Below are 21,369 nucleotides of genomic sequence, written 5' to 3' on the forward strand. Positions count from 1 at the left end.
TTTCTTCTCCTAGCATTACATATGGACGTTTTTGGAACTTTTGGTATATGTCTTGCAGGATAGTCATATAATCATTCTTGTAAGGCAATTGGATAAAATAATGCGATTCAATTAATCAAGCATAAAACTGGTATTATTCATTTAGGTACGAATGGACTAATCTTACATTTGTTAAAACTAATGAGTGAAAGCATGTAACACGATACATATGTAGATAGCGAGTGCTAAAGGCACCAAGACCACTAATGGTCCAACCGCAACAAGACCATACCAATCCGAACAACCCAATTTCCCGAGCTTTATCTCAACCAAATCGATTAAAGCAAGACTCAAAAATACACATCCCGACACTGACCCGCTAGCCGACGCCAAGATCCCACCTCGTAGAACCCTCAAATTAACATGAGCAATTGTCCCGTTCCCGTCACTCACCTCTACACACGTGTCACCATCTCTTGCAGTCCTAATACCTACATGATAATGAAACAAGAACTCGATTAATATGTATTACACATTTACACTGATAACTATTTATGAAGTGTGAAGTTTGAACGGTACATATTTAAACTTAAGCTATAACGGAGGACACTAGATCATAATGTAATTCAATTATTCATTAATTGATACCTTGTTTGAGGCCGAAAGCAATAAGGCTCGAGAAAAGGAACGAACTAAAAGAATAGACATGGAACGCTACAAGATTTTCGGCTACGGAAGAAGTTGCAAGACACGTGGCATTAGATGAGTCCACAAGTGTGTAACTTGGGTCAGCAGGGTTAACCGCGAGACCGAGAAAGAGACCAAGAGTGAAAACGGAATTGACGTTGACGATACCATCCAACGCCGTGACATGGATTGTGGTGCTCTTTAGATTACGACGATTTGTAGTTGTCGTCATTGGGAAAACTAGTTAGAGGAATTATTGCTTTTAGTATTTAGGAGGCTTGAAAGAAGAAATAGGATTGTTTGAGTATCGTTTAAGGAAAGCAAATAATGAGTGTAAGGCAGTGCAAAAGGTTTGACAAAAATGGGTAAGAACTTTGACAAAGAGAAAAAAGTTACGCCGCTGCCGGGGATCGAACCCGGGTCACCCGCGTGAGAGGCGGGAATACTTACCACCATACTACAACGACATGATGTTGTAACTTTTACTCCTTATGTAGTCAAATATATTTACTACAATAGACAAAAACTTACTGTAATATATTTACTACAGTATTTTTATATATAAGATTCTATTTTTCTAATGACGTGCATGTTTGTATGTTTAAATTTTTATAAACATATAGGAGCTTTTTTTCTAGCCATGTTATCCGAAAAATGCAGGATTCTTATTAATTGGATGCAGGAGACATAAGGATAACATGGTTATTAAATAACCATTGTTGGCGATTTCTCTGAACTCCCCAGAATATTAGTAATTTTAATCCTAAGACTTCTTGCGAGTAATTTGGAGTCATCGAGAGTGAACCTTCGAAGCCACGATGAGAATACGTTTATCCAGCTTTATAGATTCGAACTTATAACCTTCACCTTTTAAAGCATATACTCTAATCATTCTACTACCACCCATACAGGGGCGACTTTAGGTTATGAAGTACGGGGTCCCGTAACCCCACTATTTTTTCGAAATTTATCACAAAATTTTTATTTTTTTTGTATAGGACACCGCTAAATATAATAATGGGACCCCATAAATTTTTTGAGATTATAGTTTAATAGTTTGGATTACTAAAGTGTTTGAAATTAGCCCACTTATAATTTCATAGTATGTGCCATTGAATATATTATATATAAAAATAAACAAACTCTCGTCAAATTCCTATTCTAATTCTTTTTGACTTCCTTCTACATCACAATTTCTTACGGTTCTATCTCCAATCCTTCATCCTAAGGATGTAAGGTCATATCCATATCAACTTAGTTTTTTTATCCATATTCATATCCATATTCAGATTCATTTAAATATAGTTCAGCCATCTATATCAATATCTAGTAGATTAAGCTGGTTAATGGATATCCAATGAATATTTAAGAAATCTTATAATATTTTCAAATATATAATGAAAACATAAACGTAATATAACATGACGTAATTTAAAATTCTTCTACTAGAATGTGTAATGTACTAATGTTTGTCTAATAATGAACATAATTTGTTAAATTTACTATCAAATATATATTATGACAATTATGTGTAATTTTTATGTTGAGATATACATGTTTTATTGTGAGTACTAATAGTGAATTCATTATATGTTTGCAATTAAGATGTATGTGTAATAGCAAATATATTTATAATAGTTACTCTATATGAATCCCTAATCCCATCACGCATAACTACCTAACTATTGGACATGGGTTAAAATACTATTGTAAAATTGCTACTGTATAGACAATTGCTACTTTAACATTGATAATGTGAAATTGCTACTGTATATGCTATTAATTGATACTCCATATGAACAAACCTTATATTTTACGAGTATTATTCAATTTTATGTTTGCGTTTTGGGCGCGACCCGACCCGACTCGATTTGACCCAACACATTCAATATTTTATGCAAAAAAGCTATCAAATAAATTTTTGGAACCCCATTGAGTTTGATCCTAGAATCGCCACTGCACCTGTATGGTTAAATTAGTTCTTAATTCAAAAGGGATGGACGAAACTTGTATGCAAACATATATTCAAAGGTATAAATTATAAAGTATTCGAATATTATTGGTTAACATCTTGATAAATGAAGTATTTACATCCATAATTTATCATGAAAAAATAGAATAGATAGAACTTAAGTCGATATATATTCATCGAGAGTTAATTAATAATAATACGGGTCGATAATGTCAAAAACACCACTTTACAAACCCACTAAAATAACAGCAACATTTTTTTGTTTTTTGGAACGGCGATTTGATTAATAAAAAACGTCAACTAGCAAGAAGCTAGACGACCAAGAGAAACGATTTATTCAGACACCAAACACACCATGTACAAATTAAATCCTTAGCCAAAAGGCTTATAAAATTACATTTATTTAGACACCAAACAACTTTTGTTTTGTAGATTTCACTAATTCGTGGTTATCTCCGGTCATCGGCCTCTCACCGGTGGCCGGAGGTTCTACTTTCTTTTTTCTTTTTCTTCGATCTCCTCAGATCTATCTTTCATGTCTCTCTTCTTGGGCTTTCGAGTACCCGGTGAGCTTTTCCGGTGAGCTTTTCCGGTGACAGGCAACGAAAGCACTTGTGCTTTATGTTTTCCGGCGTTGTATCTTGATAAGTCCTCTTGTCTCATTCGTTTGTCTTGAAGTGCGACTTGTTTGGCTGAGATGCCGGTTTCTTCTTTTTCGTCCGGGGTTTTTTGCCGGAGGGTCCGCCGGAGTTGTTGGTTATAGGTTTGTTGACCAACTGTTTTCGATAGCTTGAAGGTGTCTGCCGGCGGTGTTTGATTTTATTTTTCGGTCGCTACTTTTTTTGGCTAGATTGTCACTGGTTGTTATGTTAGCGGTCGGATTTGCTTTTCGGCTATTGTTACAGTGATTTTCATGCGGGTACCCCGCTGTTTTGTTTTTTTCTTTATTAGTGTAGCCTGTTATTTAAGTTTTCGCTAGTTATGACCTTGGTTTTACTTTCTTTACTAGATTAAACGGGTTTGTTCACCATGTTAGTGAGCCGTTTGGTTTAGTTACTTTTGTTAGACTAGGGCTCGTTGTTGGATTCTTTTGTAACGGTTGTACTTGTTGATCTTCGGATCCGTTCTAATGTTATCATTATTTTGCCAAAAATAATAATAATAATAATAATAATAATAATAATAATAATAATAATAATAATAATAATAATAATAATAAATTATATTTATTTAAATTAAATGATAGGGAAAATAAATCCATGACGTTACGTGTTTAAAGAGAGCCGAACTTGTGTAAACTTTAGGATTTGTTCCACAGTTTTGCTTTGAAAGAAAAAGAACGAAGCCGGAAGAAATTAAAAAAATATGGTATTCCTAAGTTTTGGTAAGAAAGAAAAGAAAGAAAGTTGATTAAATATTTTGTCTAATTTTCCTTCCAATCTTTCCTTACAAATTAAAAAAAATCCAATTTCCATCCCTTTCATTCCTCTTCATTTCAATTTTTTTCTTTTGTTTATAAACTCGAGAACAGAGCCTTAGTGTTGAAAGAGTGATATTGTTCCAGTTATACACATTTTTAGTCATAATATCGCTTCCTAACTTTACGGGTTCAGGTAGTTTTGAAGAATTCTTTTCTTATTTGATGAAATTGTTTATTTGGTATCTCAAGTGATTAATGGAGCATTGTTGTCGGCTTTCGCGAGATATTCAGCTCAAAAGGCGTTAAAATGGAGATTTGCAACCAACAACGAAAAATGTTCCTTCAGCGCAATTATCGCGACCGCAATTTTGGGAGTTAGGGTTTCGAAGTCACATATGGTCGCGAAAATGGAAGAAAAGCACTACGCTCGCGAAGACAAGAGAGCCTCGCGATCGCAAGTATACCCTTCACGGTCGCGAAAAAATGTTGGTTAGGAGTAGTTTTTAGCCACTATAAATATACTTGTTTTATCCTTTAATTAGGTTAACCTTTTAGATACAAATTGTTGGAGCACTAGCTACGAATTTTAGGGGTTCATCATTGTTCTTGAGGTTTAACACTTGAATTTCAATTTTAGCTCCAACTAATCATTTGGTAACAAATATGAGTAGCTAATTTTCTTGTATGTGCTTAAATGATTGAGCTCTAGTGGTTGATTGTTATCTTTTGGTTTATATAATTGATTAAATTGCTTAGAATATATTTAACTGATGAACAATTGTTATCTAGGCTTTTCAACTAGTTTTATCACCGAGGTTGTTGATTAGTTAATGACGCTTAATTAAATTAATGATCTTTGCTCAAATAGTAAACGTGAATAGTTTAGATAATTATTGATTATATGCGGGGCACCGGTATAATTAAACATTTAGTAATTTGATTATAGATTTACTTGGGTAATTGTGAGGTTGTAAATGGACACCAAAACAACCTACACGTTTGTGTATTGACTAGTAACTAAGTTAACAAAAGTAAATCTTAGCAAACTAGTTAAAAAATTTGTTAGAATCGACAGATAATTACAATATCACTACATTATAATTGTAATAAATTGATTTACCAAACAATCCTAGCCATAGGAATTGAATTTAAGTGGATACCGTTGCCGCCATTGAATTATAGTTTTATTTATTTTACACATTTTAGTATTTAAATCAAATTAATTTAAAACCCTCTTTTAACTACAATAATTATTATAGAATTTTTAATACATTGTTCTCTGTAAAACGAACTGATCTTGTACTTATTAATTACTATATGATCGGATTTAGTCATCTTTATTGTGTGTTAGTTTTTAAAATATTTTGTCTAGTTATTTTAGGTTACGTTTTAACACATAAGAAATTTAAGCTTAAATATTCGAATCAATTTTGACAGAATATTTGGGTAATCTCAAGTACCAAGTACTCTTAGAGGTGCCAAGTACCTCCGAGTTGCCAAGTTTTGACTAAGTTTTAACCAAATAATCTTGAATTTTAACCGAGTTTAACCTAATACGACCGGTTAAATCAAGTAATTGGACCAATTAGTTCAGACTTTTTTTTACTTGAGTACTCCCTAGTTCTCCCAACTGCACGATACAAACATGAGTTTTTGTGTCTTGGATCACGTAGCAAGCTAATACTAACATGAGTTTTTGTGTCTTGGATCACGTACTAAGCTAATACAAGCATAAATTTGTGTCTTGTATCACGTAGCAAGCTAACGACTACCATCACATTGAGAAAAGCATGACACACAAAACCCACGAGAAGAAGTGAGTTTGTTATAGACACGTTAAACGTTACTTTTTTGCATTCCAAAGTAGCATATCATTGATTTTAATAGATACAGATATCATATTCATATACAAAGTAATATGATAAATATATATGTATGAGTTGAGTACTTTTAGAAAGATTATCAATATTAACAATCTATTATTACGACATGATCAAGAATTTTATGTGTCAAATGCAGAGCGTAAAGGTTTATAGGTGAGCGGCCGTTATTCTATAACCGTAGTAACTCATGATTATGCTTAACTGAATATTGTATTCCGATTCCTGAAAAACCGAACACTTTTGAGACCCACACTTATCAATAATACTTTTATTACACTTATGTAATACTTTTAACGTACTGAACATCCAAACATTTTCTAGACTCACACGGTGTGAGTCTAGGAAATGTATTATGAAGAGCCGAACAATTTCGAGACCTACACTTATAAAACTTATGAAGAGTGAAAGACAAAAGAGTAACACTAGCCGTGCCATTGGTGTGATTTGAAAGAAGCTTGAAGACACAAGAATAGCGTAACCGATGAGAGTTTTATGCACCCTTAAGTTAGAACTGATTAGAAAGTATGCAAATACATTAATTAAATGTATAAAAGTTTACACGAGGCACTGAGCTAAACATTCAATACTCGAGCTCGGTTCGTTAGTTTATTTAAATAGTTAGTTTATTTGGATAGTTGAGCAATTCGAGCTCCACTCGTTATCGAGTAGCTTTGCGATCAACTCGACTTAATTATACATCTAAACTAAATTAAAGATCATTTTGTATTAACACAGCCAATAAAACATATATAATCACTACCTCAATCTATTGAGTAAACCTCAAATAAATTGTATCCAAATCAATCAACAGTAATTAGTCACCAACACCAGTGGCAATCATCGTATAAAGAATTACTTAAAAGGAGTAATTTTATTTTACATAATTTTTAAAATCAAGCACAAATCATCGGGGACAGATCTGAGCTCTTATCACCACCAACCGCCGTCGTAGGTTGTTTCTTAAAAATCAAAGTCCCGAACACTAAAAACCCAACCGCGTGACCCGCAACCGCCACCAAAAACACACCCCCATTAAACGACATAACAGCCAACATAACCATATAAGCCAACCCGGCCCGAATAGTATGCACCAAAGTCTGAACCATCCCGGCTGTAACAGGACCGGACCCATTCCGAACGAACCGGGAATGAGATAAAAACTCAACAAGAACAGCAAGAAAAAATACAAATATAAGAACTAAAGCGTACATACCCGAATTAGTTCCGGGCCAACCCGGGAATAGAATTTCACCGTTTTTGCCCCAGAAAAAAGTCATGTGCATCATCACGTGATGGTGCATTGTTGGTGGTGGTGGTGTTGCGGTGGCTGTTGGTGGTGACATATCTGACATGCCGTTCATGTGACCACCGTCCATTATATGAATGTATATATTTTGTTTTGTATATCTAACGGATGCACCGTTAGATTGGGCGTTGGAAGGTGTAAAGAGTGAGGGTGTAAATTTTGATGATTTTATTGCCGACTAGGTATAGTTGGTTACTCGTAATTGATATGTCTAACAGTCTAAGAGATAGCTGTACATTGGTGCATTGAAGTTGTGCTAAATAATGGTTGTATAAAATATTGCGCTTTCTTAGATTTATTTTTATTTTTATTTCAAAAAACGATACTATATACAGGGGCCGGTTCTGAGTATTTTGATGCCCGGTGCAAAAGGACCAAATAATACTCATTTTCTATCTTATAAAGGTGTTTCGAACCTAAAAAACTACCGTAATTTTTTACTCCTATAATGTAAAAACTTGTTAAATTAATACTCTGTAGTATATAGTATTATTTCATCTATCTCCAAATACATGTGTATTTTTAATTTTATTTTCTCCAAAATAGACTATCAACTTCACTTTTTTACTCTTATACTACCTCCGTCTCATTCCAATAGGGCAGTATTCCATTTTGGGCTGTCCCATTCTGATAGTCCACTTCCATAAATAGAAAGGAAAGAAGACCGGAGAGAGAAGATATTTCATTGGTGGAGAAATGAAGTTAGTGGGATTTTCTAAAACTGCGTGTTTTTTGTCTGTGGACTATTGAAATGAGACGTAGGGAGAATATACTTTTACTTAAAAGTTTATAATACTAGAATTTACATTACCTCTTGTCCTCTTAGAAGAGAAATTTATATACTTTACTTAAAGTTGGTGTAAAGTTACACCAATAGAACATATGTTTTAGGAAGAAGTGAATATACAGTTATTTACTTAAGAGGGTATATAAACAGTAACACTATGCAGTATAAACATTTAATGAAGTTTATAAAAATAATACTAATTGAATGTATATAGTAAAACTAATTAATGTATTATAAATGAAGTATGAAGTAAATCGAATATGACTTAATTCCTTGAAGAAATAACTAGAGTCAAGAAAACTTTTAAAACCAAGTTCAATATTCCATTATTAAAATCAGTCAGTACATATTTTTCATTCTGCTGCATAATTTTTTTAATCAAAATTTTTTAAATTTACATGGATTATATAGGTTAATGGTTGGTACAATACGTTGTAAAAATGTACTATATTTTGAAGCTAAAATTAATATATAAAAAAAAGAACAAAAGCCTACAATGATGAACCTGACGCATACAATACTAATAAAAGTTAACTAAATATCCATAAAATTAATTTTCTATTACTCTAACTTTTTACCTACATCTCTTTCTTCTCACTTTTCCCTCTCTTCATGTATTTTTCTGCAACTTAAAAAAAAAAAAAAAAAAAAAACTCAAACTCTCAATTTGATGCCCTTAAATCTTGATGCCCAGTGCGGTCGCACTTGTGGCCCACCTTCAGGTTCGGCTCTGACTATATAGATAATCAATCTTTTTCACGAAAAGAGAAGAAGAAAAATACAAGGGAAAAAAACTCAATGAGGCTCGGGAACAGAAAACAAAGCCTAACCGACCTAGCCGCTGTAACAACCCGTCCAAATTCATCTGGACGAATACAATAACATCTGGTCCCATTGCGAGGTATTTGACCTCTATATGATACGTTTTGTAAACATTGCATTCTTTTGAAAAGGCACACCATAAATGAATATTTAAATCAAAGGTTTTCGACATCTGATGATTTCTACATATAGACAATCACCGTAAATAATAGTTTACAATAATACTTCCGTTGACAATGCAATCAAAATAAGATACATGATGCTGATTTGGTGAATGCAACGTTTCCTTGAATAAAGTATGTCATGTAAGACTCCATGCACATAGCTTGTCTAACATATAAGCAAACAGCGGAAGACTTCTAGGGAACGTGAGAATAAACATGCTAACAAGTGTCAACACAAAGGTTAGTGAGTTCATAGTTTTAGTGTTTTGCATAATCTGTATATAAAAGTGGATCACAAGATTTTAGTTGTTTCATCCAGAAATGTTTATCAATAGATTCTACATAACAGAGCACCCTGGTAACTAAGCTTTAACGTTATAATGATAAATACCCCATTCGTTTTAATACACGCAAACCAACGTGTCCTAAACTCAAATAACACACGTCCGTTAAAAGGCTAGTGCTCTAGCTCGAACGGGGATGTCAAGCCCTATGGATCCATATACTGTTATTCGCGCCCACCAGTCCATATCCTATGTACTGGCAGCTACTAGTTACCAAAGCTAAGAGATTTTAGGTTCAAACTCAGTGTAGAATTAAGTATGTACTTGTATCCATTGCGTTTAAAATAAATTGCATGTATTCTCAGCCCAAAAATATATATTGCAAAAGCAATTAAAAAGGGAGCAATGAAACTCACCTTAGCAGCACATAAAGTTGTTCATCGTAATGTGACCGAAACTCGGAATATCAAATAATCGTAGATCTCAACCTAGAGAACATATGTCGGTCAATAAATGTCTATCAAGCTAGGTCAGGTCATAGTGTATCATAATCCTAATGCTCGAGATCGACATACAAAAGTTTATCAAAAGTCGTTTCAAAAAGTCAATTTTGATAATAGTTCAATAAAACGAGATGTGCCTTATATAAGGATTCATTTACTCGATTAGTAATATTTGAAAATCCAATTTATCAATCTTATGAACAAGTTGTTTAAATCTTAATTGCAGATTCGAAAGCAATTTCAATTAACGTTAATCATAATTCAGTTGATCATATCTTTTAATCCGTTCATCGAAACTATTCGATATCTAAATGAAAAGTTATTGATTTTTCGCCAGCTTTCCAAAAACATACATATCATATACCTTTTATCAGTAATATATGTATTTAATTCGTGATTCATCATAAACTGTTTAACGACGAAATTTAGCATACAAGCATGCATAAATATATATACTCGAGCACTAGTCAGGGATACGCTATTAATATATAAAAGATAAAATATGTATGCTTACGTATCAATATTGAGATTCAATATTGTAGTAAAGTACGCAGACGTAACAGAGATGATAAACACTAGGTTTGACTTGCGAATATTACCCACGAATATTAACCATAACCTCCATAGCTATAACTCATAGTTTCTTTAGCTTTATCCCGCTCGAAAACCAATTTTGAAATCGTTTGGACATGACCTCGTCGTAGTATTTTATGTATAATACTAATAATAATAATAAGATTAATAATAATATTAACCTTAATAATAATAATAATAATAATAATAATAATAATAATAATAATAATAATAATAATAATAATAATAATAATATAAATAATAGTATAAATATATATATCAGAGAGAAAGAAAGAAATAAATATGAAGGTGTAAGGATTCGGGCAGAACTCGTGGCCTTTTATAGACTTGGCCAGATTTTTAGGCCCATGCGATCGCATGGCTGTGATGCCCAATTCCCATGCGATCGCATAGGGTGCTGATCCAGCTCACATTGTTTTGTACACTACCTTGTCGACATGTTTTTTAATTATAAATATAATATATTTAATTTATATAATTAATTATATATTATATTAAATTCACATGCATAGTTGACTTGAAATTTTTGTTCCGATAAGTCGTACGTTGTTACTCAACTTATGTCCCGGTTCTGGTTTCTCGAACGCATTTTCGTACACTTAGAAAACTAATACTTTACGTTTCGTGACTCGTACCTTTGTCAAAATATAATCTTAAATTATCCATAAAATATACCACTCAAAGTATATCTTAAACTTTCGAGTGTTTTGGTCATTTACTTTTATAAATCATCCTCTCGTTATTTACCAATATAATAGTATTATCAAACGTTTTATAACCAAATTAATATTACATTTTATCATATTATTAAATATATATATTTTCAACATAAACATGTTTTAAAATACACATCGCAGGTTATTCCTATATCTAATTCTATCAGTTAATATTCCTCATTATTGTATGTGTCCAAATTACGTTATTTAAACAAAAACATATTAACAATCAATCTTATAATATCTAAAAATGTTTTCACATATTTGAAACACAATCAATTGAATATTATGCAGTTTAGTTTTCCACTTACTTTTATCTAACTTTCATTATTTAACACTTTACCATTTATTCCGAATACCGTAAAAAATGAATGATTTCCCAAATCAACGTGGACCTCATAACAGAAACCCGTAATTATATCATAATCCTTAAGGGACTCAATAAATATCTTTTAATTCAATCGTTTGGCATAATCTTTTAACTCCGTAGTTAAATATATCAATCAGATAATCAAACCAATAAGTTTTAATACACAGTATCATATACTCAACACTTTGTTACGTTTTCAAGTTATAGTATGTATCTATTTACATATGATTGTTCGCGAATCATTGAGAACAATCGAAGGGTAAGTGAATAGTTTAAAATTTTGAGATTTAACTTCATAGACTTTGCTTATCGTGTCAGAAATGTTAAAGGTTAAGTTTAAATTTGGTCAGAAATTTCCGGGTCATCACAGTACCTACCCGTTAAAGAAATTTCGTCCTGAAATTTGAGTGAGGTCGTCATGGCTAACAATAAAAATATTTTCATGACGAATATGAGTTGATAAATAGAATTGTATTACCATTGAATAATATGGATAAAACAATCTGATTACTCGAAGCGTATGAGAGAAGTTATTGTAATAGAGTGAAATGGAGAATAGAGATTCGTTTTCACTTTTGACGTAGTAACGATTGATTTCCGGAATTTAAGGAATAGAAAATCTTCATAATAAGATTTGATTCTTCGAAATTTAAGAAAATTACAATTTCCTTTGATTAAATACGTAATCTGCCTCGATTGCTATGTCCGATATTTCGCTATAAATTGACCACTTCCGTTTCATTTATTTTCACCACTCCTATAATCTTCTTCCTTATTTTATACTTTCAAAAGATTGTGAAATGCTTCATCCAGTTCTGATTCTTGATATACTTCTAACCTTCATATCTGTCATTCTTCTCTTTCATTTACCACCGGAGGATGTGACGATCGCTCCAAATCCATATGGACGAATACGTCATTCATCGATTTCATTGCGAGGTATTTGACCTCTATATGATACGTTTTGTAATCATTGCATTCTTTTGAAAAGGCACACCATAAATGAATATTTAAATCAAAAGTTTTCGACATCTGATGATTTCTACATATAGACAATCACCATAAATAATAGTTTACAACAGTACTTCCGTTGACAATGCAATCAAAATAAGATACATGGTGATGATTTGGTGAATGCAACGTTTCCTTGAAAAATATGTCATGTAAGACTCCATGCACATAGCTTGTCTAACATCTAAGCAAACAGCGGAAGACTTCTAGGAAACCTGAGAATAAACATGCTAACAAGTGTCAACACAAAGGTTGGTGAGTTCATAGTTTTAATGTTGCGCATAATCTGTATATAAAGGTGGATCACAAGATTTCAGTTGTTCAATCCAGAAACGTTTATCAAAATGTTCTACAAAATTGAGCACCCTGGTAACTAAACTTAAAGTATATATAATTTGTACCCTTTGTATAATCATCTTAATAATACACGCAAACCAACGTGTACGCTTCTCAAATAGCATACGTTCGTTAAAAGGCTAGTGCTCTAGCTCGGACGGGGATATCAAGCCCTATGGATCCATATATAACTACTCTCGCCCACCAGTTCTTATAACCGGCAGTTACTAGTTACCAAAGCTAAGGAATTTTCGGTTCAAACTCGGTGTAGAATTTAGTATGTACTTGTATCCATTGTGTTTAAAATAAAGTGCATGTATTCTCAGCCCAAAATATAGATTGCAAAAGCAATTAAAAAGGGAGCAAATGAAACTCATGCATATAAATCTAGTATTTTCAGTATTTATAAACAGTCGCATGTATTCTCAGCCCAAAAATATATTGAGTAAAAGGGATCATATGAAACTCACCTTAGCAGCATATAAAGTCGTTCACCAAAATGTGACCGAAACACGGATTACCAAATAACCGTAGATCTCAACCTAGAGAACATATGTTGGTCAATAAATGTCTATCAAGTTAGGTCAGGTCATAGTGTATCACAATCCTAATGCTCGAGATCGACATACAAAAGTTATCCAAAGTTGTTTCAAAAAGTCAATTTTGACAATAGTTCAACAAAACGAGACGTATCTTATATAAGGATTTATTTACTCGGTTGGTAATACTCAAAAATTCAATTTATCAATATTACAATCAAGTTGTTTAAATATTAATTGCAGATTCAAAAGCAATTTCAATTAACGTCAATTATAATTCAGTTGATCATATCTTTTAATCCGTTCATCGAAACTATTCGATATCTAAATGAAAAGTTATTGATTTTTCACCAGCTTTCCAAAAACATGTATATTATATACCTTTTACCAGTAATATATGTATTTAATTCGTGATCTATTATAAACTGTTTAACGACGAAATTTAGCATACACGTATGTATAAATATATATACTCGAGCACTAGACATGGATACACAATTAATATATAAAAGATAAAATATGAGTGCTTACGTATCAATATTGAGATTCAATATTGTAGGATAGTACGTAGAAGTAACGGAGATGATAAATACTAGGTTTGATTCATAAATATACCCCCGAACATTACCCATAACCTCCTTGGCAATAACCCATAATTTCCTTAGCTCTATCCCGCTTGAAAACCATTTTGAAAGTGACACGCTCAAGACATCGTCGTAGTATTTTATGTATAATATTACTAATAACACTAATATTACTAATAATATTAGGAATAATAATAATAATAATAATAATAATAATAATAATAATAATAATAATAATAATAATAATAATAATAATAATAATAATAATAATAATAATAATAATAAGATTAATAATAATAATAATAATAATAATATAAATAAAATAAATACTTACGGAATAATTTAAATGAATTCAGAACCAGAAATGATCGACTTTTATAGATGTGGCCTGTCCAGGGTTGCCATGCGATCACATGGCTGGACAGTGTAATTCCCATGCGATCGCATGGGAAGCTTTTCCAGCTCACATATGATTTTGTCATGACTCTTGTCGACATATTTATTTATATTATATTTATAATATATAATTTATATAATTAATTATATATTATATTAAATTCACGTGCATAGTTGACTTGTAATTTTTATTCCGATAAGTCGTACGTCATCACTTGACTTATGTCCCGATTCCGGTTTTTCGAACGTCCTATCGTATACTTAGAAATCTTGTACTTTACGTTTCGTGAATCGTACCTTTGTCAAAATATAGTCTTAAATTATCCATAAACTATACCACTCGAGGTATAACTTATACATTTGAGTGTTTTGGTCATTTACTTCTATAAATCATCGTCTCGCTATTTGTTAACATATAATACATACATTTTCATTTTGAAATAGTGTTTTACTGTAGCAAAGTTACTGTAGCAAAGTCAATTTCACTGTAGCAAATAGTGATTTTCGAAAACACTATAGCATTTTGGGTACTGTAGCAATTTGAAAATACTGTAGCAAATTAGTGTTTTACTGGTTCATCTTAAATGCTTTAGTTAACTTATCTAAATATCAATCGAATCAATAAACGAATGTTACTATCGTTTACTAAATAACTTGAAATTATATATATGTATATATCTTTTTAATATACATAAATCAGTTTTTAAATACACATTGCAAGTTATTTATGAATAATTAATATTCCAATTTATATATATATATATATATATATATATATATATATATATATATATATATATCTATTTTCAAATAGATGTTCATGAATCGTTGGTCAATAGTCAAAGGTTAACTGAATATATAACATTAGTTCAAAAATTTTGAGAATTAATATTACAGACTTTGCTTATCGTGTCGGAAATGTTAATCATACAAAGATTAAGTTTAAATTTGATCAGAAATTTCTGGGTCATCACAAAGGATTTTATTTACTTTTACTTTTAGCTTGGGGTTATAGTGTTATTAATTGTTTCATGTCTTTACGTTGCAATACGTATTGATATACACGGTTTGTAAATTTTCGGGGTTGTTATCGGGCTTATATTCTCCTTTATATTTCAAAGCTTCATGTTTTCGTTTTCTCTTTCCGACCTTAAGTCAAGCGAATAATGGTCCAGAATTCGTAGGTATGGAGTTTCGAATGATCATAATATACAAAGTAGAAAGGAAAGGTAATAACACGATTTGATTTGTCAAATTACCAGAATATCTGGAAAAGACTGAATTATCAAGAAATATATTTTCTTGATATATTTAGAGATTATATAGAATGAAAGAGTTATGTAACATGATTCATGATGAGGGTGTGATCTGTGAACCTTTATCACGTTCCATTAGAAACTCATCATGACTTACTGTAATATAATCACGTTGATCAAGTGTCATTATATTATACTAATTCATGCTTCAGTTCTCAACACTACTTCAAAACATTCATATTTCAAATTCGAATTTTTCAGAATTTAGAAACTAATACAGTTTCTTTTATGATGTAACTCAGATAGCGTGAAGGAATGAATAATTTCATATAGTTACAAAATTATCTTCAGAGATATTGAGGATATTTATAATGAAAGATACGATGATATCTAAGAATATTTAAGATAAGATGATGATGAAGAATATTGTCCGCAAAGGTTTTAGAGTAAGGAGTAAGGTATTCGCTAATGACTTCGGCAGATACTGAATCATTTGTATTCTTTGAAGGCAGGTTCAGTCTTTGTGATTTATCCACAGCCTCTTTCATACTTTGCTCAATCCGTTTCCAGTTCTAAAACTTCTCTTTTTCTGAGCTTTGCCAGCACACTATTCTTTATTATCAAACTTTTGACTGTTAAGGTCATTTACAGTTTTTGCTGCTTCATCAACATTTTTCCAAATTTCGGAGAACTAGTTTCGTAGTTTTGGGGTGTTTTTCAGAAACTTCACATTCGAAGTATGTAAGTTCAGGAGGTAGATGTTATATGTACACATATAACTGTTGGCGTAGACGTGCTGCAAAATTCAAAAATACTGATTGCTAATTCCCGGTAGTTGGTATAGCAATTATTGTTACAAGATGTGGATGAGTACATGATAGGGTTTCAATGAGTATGATGATTTTTCGGGAGGTCAAAGATCAATGAAGTTGTTGGTAAATTTACTGCTAATGTGGTGGGACATGAAAGGTTCCCCGGTAACAATATCGTATATGTCAAGGTTATAATAAGGTTAATCTGAAAAATCGAAGTTGACTGTTTGAATGTGTGGTAAAACTGGATACTTTGAAAAGGAATTGCAAGGTTATTTTCTGTAATAACAACATTAAAGGATCTTGCACAGTTTTGAAGTCAAAGTATAGCTTTGAAAGATGTAGAAATCTAAGAATGATATCACCGGTTCAGAGTTATGACTTGGATTCTGATCCGTCAATATCAGAATATGTAATTGAATTTGTATGAAAACGATTGTATATTGTTGTGAGCATTGTTAATAATTTTTGAATCAAAATTGAAGAATGTACAGTGTAACATATTAATTGTGAACTTATATATTTCCCGAGTATTACCTACCCGTTAAAGATTTCACAATTAATACTTTGCACAAAAGAATTTTTATTACCGTATTTATGAAAATATATGTATGTATATTTTCTTCTGATGTAATACAGTTTTAATGAGTTAATATCATATTAAGCTCATTTGATTCTTGACTTGAATTAGAAATGAATAATCTCTAAAACATTAGAGATTTCATTATCTTCGCGGAGTATTTCACTAATGAAATCAATACTTCATTATTTATTCTTATTCCTCGGTGAAGGATGTTAGTATTCGTGGAATTCTTGCAAACTTTGCAAGGTGCAAATGATGTTTTCTAGAAAGTTTCGAGTGCATCGAAGATGAAAGTGTAAAATCAACCATATTATTGAATAATACACTTGGTTTATTATGAAACGGAATTCATTGAGTTGAAACAGAGATTGTAGTTAACGATGGTTAAGTCGTTAACGAAGGATGTACATCATAGCATATTAGTAATATGAATTAACCGAGTAGTATTTACCCTTTTTCAATTTATACATAATAGCTTAGTACGAAAAGTTTATGATGGTTTTAAAATTTATATATATAAGATATACATATAAATTCTTCAGAGGAATGAGTTAATATTTCATAACTCGTTGATACAATATACGCGTTATGGATTCGTAATGATGTCCACGGTGCTTTCTTGAACTGACGGAGCTTGTGATGTTAGAGGTGCTGATGATTCTAACGATGTTGACAGCACTGACTGTGCTGATGAGGCTAAGGGTACTGTTGATATTGTGATATAACAAGTCTAGTTTATAAATCATACACCATTCCGATCAGGTTTCTACTCTATCTGATTTATGGTTAAGGCTAGAATAGACCATCTCTAAACTTTAGAAATTACATAATCGACGTAGAATATTTCTCCGATGAAGTTATGAATCAATACTTCATCGTTTGTTGTTATTGATACTCCTTGGTATCTATGGTGCGTATGATGTTGATATCCGAGGTACAGATTGTGATATTGAGGCGTGTGATGCAGATATGATTGTTGGTGGTGGTAATGATACTGTTGGTGTTGATGATGGTGGTACTGGTTATGCTGCTGGTGCTGCTGGTGCTGCTGCTGGTGTTTGTAACCTTCGCACCATATTCTCCAAAGCCACTATCCGAGCGCGAAGCTCGTTGAGTTCTTCTATTATACTGGGATGATCGGTGGTTCAGACGATAGGATAAATAAGATTTATAATATGGGATAGTATATAATCGTGATGAGATACTCTGGAAATGAGAGAGAAAATAGTATTACGAATAGGTTCGCCGGTGAGTGCTTCAGGTTCTTCGCCAAGAGGTGAATGTGGTGGATGGAAGGGATCACCTTCTTCTTGTCTCCAATGATTAAGTAGATTACAAACCCATCCCCAATTCATCCAGAATAGATGATGGCTAATTGGTTGATCCATTCCGGTCACACTGCTTTCGGAGCTCGAATGGAAATCCATATCAGAATAGCTATCGGAATCTGAGGAATTCGAACTAGATGCGGAATTCATCTTACACGGTTTGGATAAAAGATTTTTGATATGAAATGATTTATGGATATCGGATGATATTCTAATTACATAGAATACCTATATATAGCACAAGGGATTCCGCTAATTACGGAAGAATTTTCGAAAGCTGTCAGGCAAAGTTTATAGTAATATATACGCTAAGATATGAATTAGCAGATACGCTAAGATACGAATTTTGTCTATACACTATTCATGCAATCAATGAAGTAACACGTGTCTAGACTAAAAATGATAAGCAGGTAATTTCTGACAAGAAATGATAAGCAAAACTTTTGACATGCAGACACAGTCGAAGTCCAGACTTACGAATGTATCCTAACAACTATCAGTTAGACACACTAATGCAAGACCTGGTTCACTAGGACCAACGCTCTGATACCACATGTAACAACCCGTCCAAATCCATCTGGATGAATACAATAACATCTGGTCCCATTGCGAGGTATTTAACCTCTATATGATACGTTTTGTAAACATTGTATTCTTTTGAAAAGGCACACCATAAATGAATATTTAAATCAAAGGTTTTCGACATCTGATGATTTCTACATATAGACAATCACCGTAAATAATAGTTTACAACAGTTGACAATGCAGTCGATAATGCTAAAAACGAACATATATTTCATAGCATTATCCTTCAAGAAAGACAAGCTTTTAGTTGCAATTGTTCTAATTTCAAGTAATTATCGTTTAAATAATAAAAGGTGAAGACAAAAGACAGATTCGACGATTTGAAGACGCAAATGACCAAAAAGCTAAAAAGTACAAAGTACAATTCAAGTGGTTCAATTTATTGATGAGAAACGTCTCAAAATTACAAAAGTACGAGCCTCAAAACGCAAAGTACAAGATATTAAATTATACGAAAAGGCGTTCGAAAATCCGGAACCGAGGCATGAACCAACTTTCAACGCTCGACGCAACGGAGCTGAAAGTACAAGTCAACTATGCACAAGAATATAATATAATATTTAAATAATTCATAATAAGAATAATAATAAATAATAAAAAGTTGTTAATTGAGCATAGTTAAGGGGTCATAAGTGAAAATTTTAAATTAATCATTTGCCTATAAAACGAGACTACGGAGTAATGAAAGATACACCTTTTCTATTTTCTAAATCTCTTACTCTCTCAATATATTTATATTAATATTATAATTCTAATATTAAAGTTTAATAATAATAAGGTTATGTTAGCGAATGTTTTAAGTTTGCAAGTCGAAACTCTGTCCGTGTAACACTACGCTATTAATACTCATTGTAAGTTATGTTTAAATTATTTTTATTAATGTATCGTAGCTAAGTTATTATTATGCTTATTTAAGCCGAAGTAATCGTGATGTTAGACTAAATATTAAAGACGGGATAATTGGGTTTTGGACCATAATTGGGGTTTGGACAAAAGATCGACACTTGTGGAAATTAGACTATGGGCTATTAATGGGCTTTATATTAACTAAACGATACCTCGTTAATTTAATATAAAGGTTATGATTTGACGTATCTATATATAACCACATACGCTTAATCGGGTACGATGAGCGGGATATTTATAAGTACGAATTATTGTTCATTTGACCGGACACGGGGATGATTTAATAGTTACTAGACTCATTAAAACAGGGGTGGATTACATTCAAGGGTAATTGGTGTAATTGTTAACAAAGTATTAAAACCTTTGATTACACACAGTCGATAACCTGGTGTATTCATTAAACAAAGTATTAAGACCTTGTTACAGTTCGAATCCCCAATTAGTTGGAATATTTGACTTCAGGTATAAGGATAATTTGACGAAGACCCTCGCACTTTATAATTATGACCGATGGACTATTATGGACAAAACCGTATGGACATATCGAATAATCCAGGACAAAGGACAATTAACCCATGGTAATAAATTAAAATCAACACGTCGAACATCATGATTACGGAAGTTTAAATAAGCATAATTCCTTTATTTTATATCTCATCGTACTTTTATTTACTGTCATTTTATTTATCGCACTTTTAATTTATTGTACTTTTAATTATCGTCATTTACTTTACACTTTAAATTAAGTTATATTTTGCATTAGGTTTTAATTATGACTTAAGTTTTAAAATCGACAAACCGGTCATTAAACGGTAAAAACCCCCAAAGTTACCTATAATTACTATATATCACTAAATCTAGTTTAACTACTTAATTAACTAATTTGACCTAGTAAGACACCCAATAATAGTGTCCACGGATCGACCTCCCGAACTTTACCTTAGCTATATTATTACACGATAGGTATACTTGCCTTTTGTGTTTTAGTTTAATTTAGGTGATTTCCTGTAGTAAATAAATATAAAACTGATAGCCGTTTCATACACACCCTCTAGAACACATCAAGTTTTTGGCGCCGCTGCCGAGGACACTTTTTGTGTCTTTACGGGGTATTTAAGTTTTTTTTAGTTTTTGATTGATTAAAGATATATTAATTTAAATATAATAATTTAATAAATATAATAATAATATAATAATATTGAAATAAAATATAATAATATAATAATATTGAAATAAAATATAATAATATAATAATAATTTTGAATCAAATTTGAATCGTAAAGTTTTAAAAAGTCGTATTTATTAAATACTTCAGGGGTATATTATGTAACTTATAATTAATAATTTCTATCATGTCGCTTTCATGTGAATAGTAAATTAATTAATTTCGTTTCATTTACTATTCATGAATAGTAAATGAGTTAAAAAAAAGTTTTTTAAAAAAATAATAAAAATAAATTTATTAATTTCGTGAAGAAAAAAAAAATTTAAAAAAAAAAAATTTAAATCCTTAACAAAGAAATATTAAAATCGTTAAAAAAATATA

General features: G+C 31.7%; 1 protein-coding gene and 1 non-coding gene across 2 annotated transcripts; both read right to left on the reverse strand.

The window, feature by feature from the left end:
- Positions 1-1,061: 1,061 nt before the first annotated feature.
- Positions 1,062-1,133, reverse strand: TRNAE-CUC (transfer RNA glutamic acid (anticodon CUC)). Its single transcript has one exon. It is a non-coding gene; the product is annotated as a tRNA-Glu (tRNA).
- A 5,644-nt stretch (positions 1,134-6,777) lies between these two features.
- LOC139877446 (copper transporter 6-like) lies at positions 6,778-7,364 on the reverse strand. The gene has a single exon (XM_071864879.1). It carries the CDS (start codon positions 7,315-7,317, stop codon positions 6,835-6,837), a length of 483 nt encoding a protein of 160 aa, XP_071720980.1. The 5' UTR covers positions 7,318-7,364; the 3' UTR covers positions 6,778-6,834.
- Between the last annotated feature and the right edge of the window lie 14,005 nt (positions 7,365-21,369).

The sequence above is a fragment of the Rutidosis leptorrhynchoides genome, chromosome 11 (genome assembly GCF_046630445.1).
Source record: "Rutidosis leptorrhynchoides isolate AG116_Rl617_1_P2 chromosome 11, CSIRO_AGI_Rlap_v1, whole genome shotgun sequence".
NCBI classification, from domain to species: Eukaryota; Viridiplantae; Streptophyta; class Magnoliopsida; order Asterales; family Asteraceae; genus Rutidosis; species Rutidosis leptorrhynchoides.

Bases quoted from the DNA above. Each gene is read 5' to 3' on its own strand.
- LOC139877446 (XM_071864879.1), bottom strand. From the start codon at position 7,317: ATGGACGGTGGTCACATGAACGGCATGTCAGATATGTCACCACCAACA.